Here is a 13,836-nt window from a genome sequence, read left to right as displayed (position 1 = left end):
CCATTCATTTTTCGTTATACACGATTTTGTTTCTCACTCTCTTCTACATAGAAGTTCTGTTAAGAAGTGCCATTCGGAGGATGACGGGCTGCAAGTGTTTTGTATAATACATGTTTCGAAATAAGAAAAAATTTGATACCAGTATGAAGTATTTCTTATTGAAGTGAAAATAAACCAAGAAAGGAGGATTTTCTTAAGTATGACACACACTGGTGTACTTTGAGTCCGCTGCCTGAATCTACAATTTAAATATAACAGAAGAAGTCTGATAGCCTAAAAATTTGTACAAGCACAGAATATTTTTAATAATGCAATTGTATTATCCTTTTAAATGTTTCTCATATGTACATGTAAATTATTTAATTTAATTTAATATTTTTTTACAACACAACAGACTGCTCAATTTTCAATTGGGTACTTATCTATTTCAAATACTTCATACTGAACGTGACTACGCTGGTGGCAACAAGAAATTTAACACAGATGAGCAAATTTAGCCATTCATCTTCTAAATTCCTTTTAGGAAGACTCCTTGGAATGTCTAGTAGCTTCAACCTTTAGACTGCTATGGGTGTGCTCTCTGCATTCCACATTGAGCACAGCTCTGTTGTCAATATTCTGCTTGTCTAATGCTGCTACCTGTGCTGAAAGATGGCATTCTGGCCGCTGTGAAATGCTTATCATTCGATTTTAAGAAAACTATTTAGTGAACAAAATTGATTTTTGCACATCTTACAGTCTGATACCTTTGCTTGATAAAGGACTGAATTAATTTTTGTTATTCTTCACACTTAATTTGCTGCATCAAATTCAGTAACGCATTGCATGAAATCTTAAAGTGTTTTCCAGAGGTAAAAACACAATGTGCACACTTTGCGTTGGCTCATACCTTACTGTGTATGAAATGTCAATAAGGTATCAATTAAAGAGAGAGAGAGAGAGAGAGAGAGAGAGAGAGAGAGAGAGAGAGAGAGCACAAAGTTATCTTATTTCATTCTCGAGATATTGGATTTTATATCAAGTGGCCAGTTGCCCCATACATTGGGAATTATGTAGTCAAAACAATTGTCACATTTTGTAAATGGTTCAAGATATCAAAATGAGGTTTTCTTGCAAACGATAGCATGCAAAGTGGCATGTGTTATATGAAAAGCATTAAAAACATTTTATTTACGGAGATGTGTAAGTAAAGTAACTTGTGCGCAGCAGTGAAAGGATTGGCGGAATGGGACGCATAAACATGTCAATAATGTGTAAGGAAAACCCAGAGGCCACACTTAAACATGTGCTGAGCACCTGGGGAGTGGCGATGCATGACGAGTTAAGTCATACATGTCTGTCAAAGGGTTAACACTTTCCACACTGATTAGACATTTTTTTGTCGCTGCAGACTGACACTTTTCAAAATCACGAAGAAAATATAAAGATAGTAAACCATTTACATTAAAGTTTGATTCTTCTTTCTAACACTCTTATGCAATTTTTTCTGAACGTAAATGATGTTTTTTCTAGTAATTTCTAAAGTTGAATGATTTTCAAAAAAAATATACAAACTTCTAAAAAAACATTATTTTTAATATTTGAGAGAAATAAGCACCTACAAAAGAACACATTTATTGAAAAAAAGTGTGTATATACAAAAAAATTCAATACGAAGTGCAGTATTGTTTTTTTATCAACATAATTTATTCGGGTATGGTACTCTTTGAAACAGTCAGGTATGCAGAGACCCACAATACACTGCTTACCACACCATTGTGTTTGTTTTCTTACTTTTTCCCCCAGTTTCTTTTTTCCCTTTATCTGCACGCACATTACAGCACCTTGCTGTGTTTTGTTTACATGATGTAACTGGGATCTTTTCTGGGAAGTGTCACCCAAACACTATGGCCAAACTTGGTGATGGTCCACTTTGTGAATCCTGAAGCCCTTCCACACCACCAAGCTAGAGTTCAGAGTTCAAAAAAGGCTAGAAACAGATCTAGAATGGGTGTGCACAGCGAAAGAAACAAACAACTCTACACTGAACTCACTAAGAGCAGTCGGCAGTGGAACTGCGACGAGCGGCCACACGAAGAAGGAGGAGTCCGGCCGAGCAAGACCGAGACAGATGGGAACGGGACAGAGGCTGGAACGAGACTGGCCGACATGCCATAAGCTACCTGCTTATGTAAGACCTTCATGAAGCACACCAGAGATGTTGTCTTTTTGTTTGTACACAATCCAACTATTCACTACTGCTAAAAGAAATAAGTGAAAGAAAATCTTTTCCACCGATTCAGTGTCTCCCGAGAGTAAAGACAATAGCTTGATAACTGGTCAACCCTGTCTACTCAAGGTTTACCCTTGTTATAGTCTATTACAACAGCTGGCTTATGTCTCTCTACTTGTCCTCCTTCGTTACTGGTACTAGTAAAAGCTGAAGTTGCTTGATGTTTGGTTGAAAGACAGTACACATCACGGGTTGATTTCCATTTTACTGCAAGTAAATATTCCTTCCTCCAAAACATCACTTCCCCCTTCCTGTTTTTCATTACAGTGCCTACTTCCAAGGTTTATTCTGCCACAGATAGTCCAACACGTAAGGGCTTGGGTAGAACCTATCTATACAAATGCAATGTGCTTTGCCAAAATAATCTCCACACAAGATCACAATTACTGACAAGACAGAGTTATCTATATTGTTTGCTTTACCTGTGTAAATACAGGGTGTATATGCGGACAAAGAAAAAGAATTCCCGGATAAAACTGCACTTTTTCCCTGGGTGAAAACACACATTTTTCTGGGTGAAAATATCCATCGGAACTGTAAAACTTATCAATTCCTTGAATGGTAAAGGTTTTATATGCCACTTCCATGCACTTTAGGAAAATAAAATAACAACAACTTGTTCTGAAAGGTCTTTGATGTGCAGCAACACGTACGCTACATAGTTTTGTATTACATAAGTATAAATACGGATTCCACCAAACACAGCAAATTAGTTTTCGAAGCACCGAAATCCTGTTTTCAATATCCTTTTGTCTGCCAATCACAGCTCATGTCATGTTATCTCGCCAGCAAATGAAAGCAGATATTCAGAACATAGGACACCTGAATTGTCAGCCAGTAGCTACATCACTGTCAAGTAGAATGGATTCACAAATAGGAAAAGTTTATGGTTTAAATTAATATACATGTAATATAGCTACAAGAAAAGCTAAGCTTTCACATATAATATTGTCCGCTTATTTTGTTAGAGTTATCCTTTAAGATATATCAAACACAAACATACCAGTAAATTTCTAAATTATGACATAAATTTCTTGTCTTCTGGGCCCAAAATTCTTCTAAGCGACTGGTCCTCAAAGTCTTAAGCTTCGAATGAGAGACAGTCACTCTGTGATTTAAGAAATTCATCACACATTTCCAGACATAACATAATTCGTCTTGCGTAAAAGGAAATTTACTTTGAAAGTAACGATTCTCAAACAATCATTTAGAATATTTTCCCACGACCTGCTAGAAATGTAAACTTTTTTAACATCACACTCAACAAAAGCAGTTCTTATGAAGTATTGCATAGTCTTCATCCTGAAGCCTTTGACACATTTTGCTGTCGGCAAACTGTGGTTTGTTGGAATTCTAACATTGGCGCTTCTCTCTTGTATATGTTTTAATGCCGCAGTATTATTCTACAGTAGTGGACTTCAGACCAACGGAAAACTGATAGAAGCCGACCTAGGGGAAGATCAGTTTGGATTCCGTAGAAATGTTGGAACACGTGAGGCAATACTGACCCTACGACTTATCTTAGAAGAAAGATTAAGGAAAGGCAAACCTACGTATCTAGCATTTGTAGACTTAGAGAAAGCTTTTGACAATGTTGATTGGAATACTCTCTTTCAAATTCTAAAGGTGGCAGGGGTAAAATACAGGGAGCGAAAAGTTATTTACAATTTGTACAGAAACCAGATGACAGTTATGACAGTTATAAGAGTCGAGGGGCATGAAAGGGAAGCAGTGGTTGGGAAGGGAGTGAGACAGGGTTGTAGCCTCTCCCCAATGTCATTCAATCTGTATATCGAGCAAGCAGTACAGGAAACAAAAGAAAAGTTCGGAGTAGGTATTAAAATCCATGGAGAAGAAATAAAAACTTTTAGGTTCGCCGATGACATTGTAATTCTGACAGAGACAGCAAAGGACTTGGAAGAGCAATTGAACGGAATGGACAGTGTCTTGAAAGGAGGATATAAGATGAACATCAACAAAAGCAAAACGAGGATAATGGAATGTAGTCGAATCAAGTCGGGTGATGCTGAGGGAATTAGATTTGGAAATGAGAGGCTTAAAGTAGTAAAGGAGTTTTGCTATTTGGGAAGCAAAATAACTGATGATGATCGAAGCAGAGAAGATATAAAATGTAGACTGGCAATGGCAAGGAAAGCACTTCTGAAGAAGAAAGATTTGTTAACATCGAGTATAGATTTAAATGTCAGGAAGTCGTTTCTGAAAGTATTTGTATGGAGTGTAGCCATGTATGGAAGTGAAACGTGGACAATAAATAGTTTAGACAAGAAGAGAATAGAAGCATTCGAAATGTGGTGCTACAGAAGAATGCTGAAGATTAGATGGGTAGAACACATAACTAATGAGGAGGTATTGAATAGGATTGGGGAGAAGAGAAGTTTGTGGCACAACTTGACCAGAAGAAGGGATCGGTTGGTAGGAAATGTTCTGAGGCATCAAGGGATCACCAATTTAGTATTGGAGGGCTGCGTGGAGGGTAAAAATCGTAGAGGGAGACCAAGGGATGAATACACTAAGCAGATTCAAAAGGATGTAGGCTGCAGTAGGTACTGGAAGATGAAGAAGCTTGCACAGGATAGAGTAGCATGGAGAGCTGCATCAAACCAGTCTCAGGACTGAAGACAACAACAACAACAGTGGGCTTATGTAAAGGTCTTTGTTAGAGTATCAGTTGTTACCAGTCAAAATTACAAAAATTTAACTCAAAATTAAGACAGTGAAAAATTCCCAGGATTTTATCCGTTTTCTCCCGGACGAAAAAATTTCCAGGTTCTTCTTGGATTTCCTGGTTGTTCCAGGGCATATACACCCTGTAAATATCTCAATTCAAAGCATAACCTGTTGTTGAGTCACACAGTAAATAAAATTTGATTCCATATTTATTTGGTTTGCTTTTCATGTATGCTCTGATTCCTATTCTGCCTCTGAAGAGGCATATTCCTTCATCAATTGCGAGGTTCATGTGTGGGTTGAGCTTATTCTTACACTTTGTGTCGAAAAAATTGAAGAAGGGCCTAATTTTGTGCAGTGGACCACGTCCAGCCTGATCTCGTTTTACGAATATCATTTTGTCATTCACATGCAACATAAACAAAACTGAAGTAAATCTGTCCTACTCATTACCTTGCTCAGCTGTGAGGTATTTATAAATGCATCCTTTGACCAATAGTCACTCTTTTTGGCAACTTCACTACACTCATTTGCAAAGTAATAGAGAAGAACTACTGACCACCATTGCCACACAGACTTCCTTTTCAGAGACTAATACTTATTCATCTCATAAATTTTTAGTCCCTCATATCTGTTTGTTCCAACTTTTATTGTTTTTTATATCATCTCACTGTTGAAAAATACTGACAAGCATTCAAATTCACTACAATAGCACTATTGCAGACTGGCAAATCAGGCTGGTTGTCAACATATCAACCACTATAAAAATATCAAAATAATTTGAGTCACTATTTCCTTTTATAGTACCACGCATATTATTTCGTAACGATATCTTTCAGTATTATAAATCCATACCTGAACTGTTGAAAGTTTCAGAAAATATGTCTGAAGGTTCATAACCAATAACCACATCAGTTTTTTCCTCCTCTGACCTGGGAGAACCATCAGAAACATCCATGATCCTTACACAAAAGAAAGACGCAAAGTGCATTAAACCTGAGTCGGAAGTTATGTGACTGTGCTCGTGAAAACTGATGGTGTGTTGCCTATGCTCAAGCTGCAGACTCATAATGACCTCTGTTAGAAAGTAAATGAACTGCTCTTGCCACCAGTTCAATTGACAAAATGTACAGTGTACATTTTTGCATTACACTTTCGCATTACAAATGTGAAGGAAACAAAGCAACGTATGGCATACGGGCTCCATCCAAAGAGTTGTGTTTGCGAGAACTAGAGATGGGCAAACTCGTTTGTCCTTGGGAACTAGTTCACTGGTGATCGCTCTTTTTTGGGAACCGTTCATTTTTACTAATTCACCGTTAATTTGTGCTTGGTACACGGTTCTTATGGAAAACTGAAAATTAGTAGCATAGGTGACTGAAGTGGAAGGCGCCAAGAAGGGGCACTTGCCTCCACCCTGGAGTACAGAGTTTTTATTTATAACAGAACCTTTACACACTTGTAATTTTTGTGATTCTGCAAAACCTCTCGGTTAGTCACCTGTAGCGTTATGTGGCTGATCGCAGTGAAACAATATAAGGTGGCACACAAAAAAAATGGCCCCGAGTACAGACTGCTCGCCAATTATGCAGGATTTGTTGACCGCTACGAGCAGAATAGATAAACATGTAATAATTAGGCAGTGAAGAAATAACAAATAAGCTAATGCAAACAACAACTTAGAAACAATAGATGACGATTGGTAGGCCACAATGTGCAGTCTAGTACACAGGGCAGATTTTTCGTGCGCCACCCTGTAACACTGAAACAATATTGTAGAAATTATTATATTCTCTTTACAAAATGTGACACCAGACAGTCGATTATGGTACGCGGACTTCATACGCTTGTAAGTCGGTGTGCCTTCCATAACAATGAACATGCTCTTTTACCTTGCATAAAATAAAAGACGGAAAATAGTCACTTGCGTGTGCTGTGCCGACTTCCTTTGCATGTGTAGTAACAAAAAATCTTGCCTTTTTACAAGTATTTCTTCTGCTGCTTATCGAAATAGTGAAATAAGCTGATATGCTGTTTTGTTACCTGAAAAGATGTATGTATTACATACTACGTAATTTTATGTAAATTACGTAATTATAAAATACATTTTAATTACCAGTCTTGGATGCTGAATAGAATATGAAAATAACCAGAAGTTCAGAGTTAAAAAAAGGCTTGAAACAGATCTAGAATGGGTGTGTACAGCGAAAGAAACAAACAACTCTACACTGAACTCACTAAGAGCAGTCGGCAGTGGAACTGTGACTAGTGGCCACACGAAGAAGAAGGAGTCCGGCCGAGCAAGACCTCGACAGATGGGAACGGGACAGACGCTGGAACGAGACTGGCCGACATGCCATTGCGGGAACTAGACCAATCGCTTCCCATTCCTGGGAACTATAAGCAGAAAGCCGCAACTGAGACCGACGGGAATGGGACGTAGGCTGGAACGAGACCGGCCGATGTGTCATTGTGGGAACGAGACTGGCCGTTTCCCATTCCCGGGAACTATAAGTAAAAAGTCACGACCGAAGCGAACTATGGAAGACCATTCCTTATAATGCGTTCATCACTTGTTCCGTTCATTTTGATGAATTGTTCCTTTGGACCCGTTAGTTCGTGAATGACCCATCCCTAGTGAGAACAAATTGCGTACAGGCTTAGTGTGGAAAATGTTAATGCCAGGTACATTACTGAGTGAAATGTAGGTAGAACTGCCAGTGTTTTGATGTTGCCTGAACTGGTTTCTCCTGAAAGCTAGAGTGTATGCTATATTATTTAAAAATTCATATTCGATGACAAATAGATACTAAGCTCAGTTAAGACACGTTAATTCAAAATGCAAACATTTGGGATGAGCACAGTCAAGTCAACAAAAATATTTAGTGAAAAGCTTTGATTCCTCATCATCGACTGTGAAGAAGATGCACCACCATCTCCATACTCTAGCATAAAGGCTACTAACAAGGGAAACTCCCCATCACACTCCCCTCAGATTTAGTGGTAAAGTGGCCCAGTGTATAGTCCGACAAAATCTGAACACACATCAAGCAAGGAAACAGGAAAAAGGTGTACTGAACTATGCAAAAAAGAAGCAAAATAGAAACAGTGAAAGGTCCAGCTCAAGATGTGCAACACCAACCGCATGCGATTAGGCACAGCGTCATGGTTATGCGGTTATGGTGTTAGACTGTGACAGGGGAGATATAATTTGAAAATGGATCTCCTGCTTGGCAGTCTAACACCATGACCACATAACCACAACACCGTGGTTTCCGTAATTCGCTTGATGTTGCACATCTTAAGCTTGGACCATTCGCTGTCTCTATTTTTCTTTTTTCACAATTCAGCACATCATCATCTTGTTTTCATGGTTGATATGTGTTCAGTTTTTGACAGGCCATCCATCGGGCCATTTTGCCACTAAATCTGAGATGGGTGCGATGGGGAGTGTCCCTTGTATGGTGGAGTTCCCAGATTCAATTACTAGTTACAGCCAAATTTTTTTTCTTTGTTGGGCATGTAAGGAACACAGTTCGCAGCCTTGTGAGGTCAAATGAGCAGCCAACTGAAATAGTGAGCAACAATACTGACACACAAATTGCTGAAATTGGGTTAAATGACATTCATCAGTCTGTGCCACCTGACTTTTTTTTTATTTGTTTCACGGAAAACTATTTTCATAAAAACGACTTACAGTGAAAATCTGACACATAAACCAATAGCAAGCTTACCAAATCTTCCTTCAGACGTTGATATTTCTCTGCTTCCTCCTTTTCCAGTTTGGCCTCTTTACGCTCTGCAGCAATACCTCTTTTCTTCTGGTACGTGAACTGTGTTTCCTCTTCTGCCTTTAACATTTCTGCTCTCAGACGCTCATATTCTTCCTTAAGTGCTCCAGACCTACAATTTAAAAGTATTGTCTCAGTTATATTGTCAAACAAAGGTGAACACATTGTACAAATAAAAAATGTAATGCACAAAACGTGGAAACACTTTAAGCATTTTCACAACGACTAAAGATCCACATAGCAAAGGATGACACAGAAACTAAACAACTCTGATTATGAAATTGTCCAAGTTGACATTGCACTTCAATTACCTTACAAAATAGCTATTACCATTTTACACAGGATGAAAGTTAATCAATGAACTGTCAGAAATTTGTTTGAGGATTCCTATCACTTTAGACTACAACGACAATATAGGGAGACGCCTGCAACATAATGCATTGATATGCATAAAATAATGGAAAGGCAATAACCCACCTACACAGACACATCCATCAAAAAACAGCATTCACACTAGCTTACAAATACTATCATTTTTTCTAGGAGAACTACACAAATCCACACACTCGACCACTCAGACACCCAAATGTACACTCGCATGCACACAGCAAGACTGATTATTGATGCTCAATACAATAATCAATGGTCTTGCCGTGGCCACGGGAGTGTATGTATGGGGTTCAGTGTGGTTGTGTGTGTGAATATGTGTACTCCTGTTTCAAAAAGAGCTAGTGCTCGAAAGCTAGTGTGATGCTGCTTTCTGTTAGGTGTTTCTGTGCTCCACACTTCAAACCCTTATTTTACATACTGCTCCATCCAGGAATTTCCAATACTGTCATAACACTTTGTTACTTTGATCAATAATTCTATAATTCTTTTCCACTGAGTAAAAGTATCAACTCTGGCATATGAATAGATACCTGAAAGCACCCAAAGATATAAAACTGAACATGACGAAAAACTGCTGCTATGCTTTTACACCATGGAGCATACAAATAATAAAGTTTTACACCTCACCACCCTTCCTGTGAGAACAATTTTAATTCTCATGACTGGTGATAGGTAAAAACTATCCTACAACTCCATAACAGAACTGCACACTGTAAACTATAAGAAAAGATTAGAGAAACTTCTCAGCAGTGCAACTGGATTATGGTCACTTTGTGGATAGAAGCACTACACCATTGCAGAACTGTACTATGAAATACTGTCATCAAAGTTTACTATCTAATGTAAGAGGTATACAGCACACACAGAAAAATTAACCGGCTTTTTCCAACCATGCCAATATATAAAATATATTTACTTATCAAATATGTTTTACATAACTTCATTTCAGCATCGCCAATTTCAATGCTTAATTATACTGAGATATATGAATCTGAATTTCTTTTGTCTAAGTAGTGTGTGAAAATGTTCAAGAATCAGATATTGCTTTGTTTTTGGGAAAAAAGAAATTGCTAACAATGCAGCTCTACTGACAAAAACAAGTGCATGAAAGATCTATCAGTCTCTCGTCTCTCTCTCAAATTGTGGAACAAACAGTTAACTTGACAGATAAAGAGCATGAAGAATTGTACTCATCTCAATTTCAAATTTAATGAAAATTCTGTAGTTCAGCTCTACAACTGCTGTAGTTCAACTCTACAACTACACATATTATTTGGAATTTGCCATTGTTTTCTTTCACTAGTTTATCCACTCATAACTATTCACAATATGTTCAGAACAATACAAAAGCACATCTACATTTTTCTTTATGCAAACAATCACAAATTTTCAAACAACAAAATTAATGATTCCATACTAAATACACTATTTTTAATTTTACAGGTTATCTAACAATTATAAGCAGTACTGAAAACCTAATCACTAAGTGGTAGCAACCTGAATCCTGTGAAAGCTTTTAGGAACCAAGAGTTTCTTTCTCTGACAAAAGATTGGAAATAATTGGAAGGAAAGATACTGGTTGAACTAAAGATATATGTAGAATGAAGCAGCATGTGAAAATTTGTACTAAGGTTGGGAATCAAATCTGGGTCTCCTGTTAACTGGGGAGGAGCATTAGCCACTAAGCCCCCTTTTCCACAGCAGTTCACACAATTGCACGGATTACCCTGGCATGCCTCCCTCCTTGATCCTGATTCTCACTGCCGCCCCACATTAGATACCATGGAGCTATTCCAGAGCAGGGAGAGCATTGCAATTCAGTTCACGTGTAAGGGGAGTAGTAAGTAAATTGGCTGTGAGAATTTGGATCGAGGAGGGAGGTGTGCCAGTTGTGCGAGCTGCTGTGCTAAGGTGACTTGGTGGCTTAATGACTTAACGCACCTGCCTAGTAAGCAGGAGACCCAGGTTTGATTCCTGGCCTTCGTACAAATTTTCACTTGCTGCTTAAGACTGTATACATAAAAACATATCTGTATGATACCAGTAAAGTCTCTGAAACTGTGTCATCTCATTTGACTTCACATCAAACTATCTATATGAAAATTGTTCACAGTTTTTTTTTTATTATTTGAATAAAGAATGTGCGTAAGTTGTACATAATGGTCTAGTTTTGTTTCCTCCAAGGAAATATTGCCCAACATATTATGTTTCAAAGTTGTCAAAAACTCAGGGGTAAAATGTTGAAAGCTGCACTATGACAATATCTCTGCAAGTAAACTCTACCATTTAATTGGGAACATGCACATGTTCACACAAAATTTCATCAAAATCCGTGATGATCATAACGGAAATTTTTCCGAAATAAGACTATTTGGCATGCAATGGCCCATAATTCAATTTGTCAGTGATTTGGTATATTGTGAAATTTAGTACACCGAGCTGACATCTCAGGCAGCAACAATGGCTCTAACACAACTGGGCTTTAAGTCAAACTGAATTTGGACATCAGATATGGATATGTCATTCAATGCTGTTTCAACTCCACGAAAGAATTCCTCAAATCATAGTGCCTGCCAAGTGGTGGCATACCTGTATCCTGGTAACCCATGACTAAATGTTTTCAGTAAGTGAGGTATCTGGTAAATGAGCTTGTCAGAATATCAGCCCAACAAAGTGTGTGTCAATGTAGGTCCAGTGCAGTGCAGAGAACATGGAGTCTCACTGAGAGACCTTGATTGCAGGACACAGTAACCAGCCCTAAAACATCAAAAATGTAATGGCTTTTATCCAATTAACTGGATAAGTGAACCAGAGATTAGTGTGTTGTGTACACAATGGCAGCCCCTACCATCAGTCCATGCCGGCCCTCATGACAATTACAAATGAAATCTGCAGATGTTCGTTCTCCCTGAGCCCCCACAAACAAATACTGTGATGCTGTATGCAGAAATGGGAATCATCTAGAATGATGACATGATGCAAGCTCCTATGTTAAACATCGTCACTGAGCGCACCACTCTTGACGCACCTCTTTTTAGTGTATCAATAGAAGCCTCAAAATTGGTTGTGCTGACAATCTGTGGTTCTCCAGACATTCTCAAAACTTTCCATAGGGATACTTTTCTCGCTTGCAAATAACCACATTTCCTGATTCAAAGTACATGATATAGCCGTACCACCCTGCACGGCCAAGGGAACAATACAGCTGTCATCTCGGGCATTAGCTGTGTGGGGCACTTGAGATCCTGCATCATGTTGAGTACAGCCCTCCAGAATCCACAGATTCTGTATTCACATGGCATTCTTAGGATTGCAAACAACATTAGCAGCAGTTCTTTCCTTACTTAGAGAATGTAGGCAGCATAACTCCTACTTCCTTTGTGCAGGTATTACATGAGTGTAGTACACTTCATGCCATTTTGAAATTTGTTGCAAGCCATCTTCATAGTGTTGTAATTTTAATGGCCAACAGTGGGTTTTTAGTTTGGGTGGCACTAAGAATTTTAAGGGCACACCAACATCTTCAGTTACCTTCATATTAACACTTTGGTGACCAAGCCCAAGTGCAACTCACGCCATGAAACTGTGCTCAAAAGACAAATGAAAGTGGCCCAGAGAACAGAGTTCCAGGGTACAAAGAAACACAGCTGAGGAAAGGGAATACAGTATTAACCAGGCTACTGCAGATGCCGAAAGTTATCACATTCATCTCTTGGCACTTTTTGGTTGTTGGGGTATTCTGGTCAGCAGGTTGCTCAAGGAGGATTGAAGTGGGATTGCTGTAATTGCTGCAGTCGCATCTGAAATGTTCTGTTGCAGCTCTTTAATACAATAAGTGTTGTTGCGATACATATTAGACTTGAGGATGCCTCACACAAAATAATTGCTCACTGACAGTTCAGTTGACCTGGATGGCCAGATTGACCACTGCTAACAATTCTGTCAGGCATGAAGACTGTGTAAACAGCTGGCTGTACAGGCAGTTGCTAAATCCTGCTGGAAGTAACTGTAATTCTTTTCCTCCTCAGTTAATCCTGCCACAAATGGTTTCAAAATGTTGGCAATGTAATGTGCCGAAGCCAGAGTCTGATGAAAGAAGATGGGACCAATTATATGCTGTGCAGGCGTTGCATCCCAAACCCCAACCTTCTGATCCAGCAATGGTGTTTCGAGGAAGATATGCGGATTCTCTGCTGCCCAGTACCTGTGATTCTGTGAGTTGACATAGCTCCTCTCATCAGACATAAAGAACAGATCCATGTGCAAGCCATTCATGTTATCTCAGTGAACAACTGCTCACAAAACTGGAGGTGCTGAGAGTATCTGCTGGTTTTAATGCATGAACAACATTAACATTTGGTAGGTTGCATGTGACGGTCCACGTGATATGCCAACGTCTTGCGACAAGTGTCGAGCTGATTTGGTAGGACTCTGAAGCATTTTCTGGTGAACTGCAGCCACATTTTCTGGTGAGAAGGCACGTTTTGGAATGTTTTTTGACTTGTTCAAAACAGATCCTGTCTGAAGCAATTTTCACACTAGGCACTGCATGGCACACTTAGCTGGCACTTTTAACCCATTAAACTTCTAAGCAATCAACTGCCCACACCATTTCCACAACTTTGTTGTCATGCAACTTTCCATAATGAGCACCCACTGCTCCACTGTGAGTACCATCACCCCTTTTGCACTGCT

The 13,836-nt window shown here is 38.9% G+C and overlaps 1 protein-coding gene across 2 annotated transcripts in view; it reads right to left on the bottom strand.

The window, feature by feature from the left end:
- Positions 1-13,836, bottom strand: part of LOC124606752 (structural maintenance of chromosomes protein 1A) — a 151,256-nt gene that overhangs the window by 112,171 nt on the left and 25,249 nt on the right. For both annotated transcript variants that reach the window (XM_047138798.1, XM_047138799.1), the window contains exon 5: positions 8,695-8,863. In XM_047138798.1, the coding sequence (XP_046994754.1) occupies positions 8,695-8,863 (169 nt within the window). The remainder of the gene's footprint in view (positions 1-8,694; positions 8,864-13,836) is intronic.

This window comes from Schistocerca americana, chromosome 3 (genome assembly GCF_021461395.2).
Source record: "Schistocerca americana isolate TAMUIC-IGC-003095 chromosome 3, iqSchAmer2.1, whole genome shotgun sequence".
NCBI classification, from domain to species: domain Eukaryota; kingdom Metazoa; phylum Arthropoda; class Insecta; order Orthoptera; family Acrididae; genus Schistocerca; species Schistocerca americana.
Note: the sequence above shows the minus strand (reverse complement) of the source record. Positions and strands in the feature narration are given on the sequence as shown.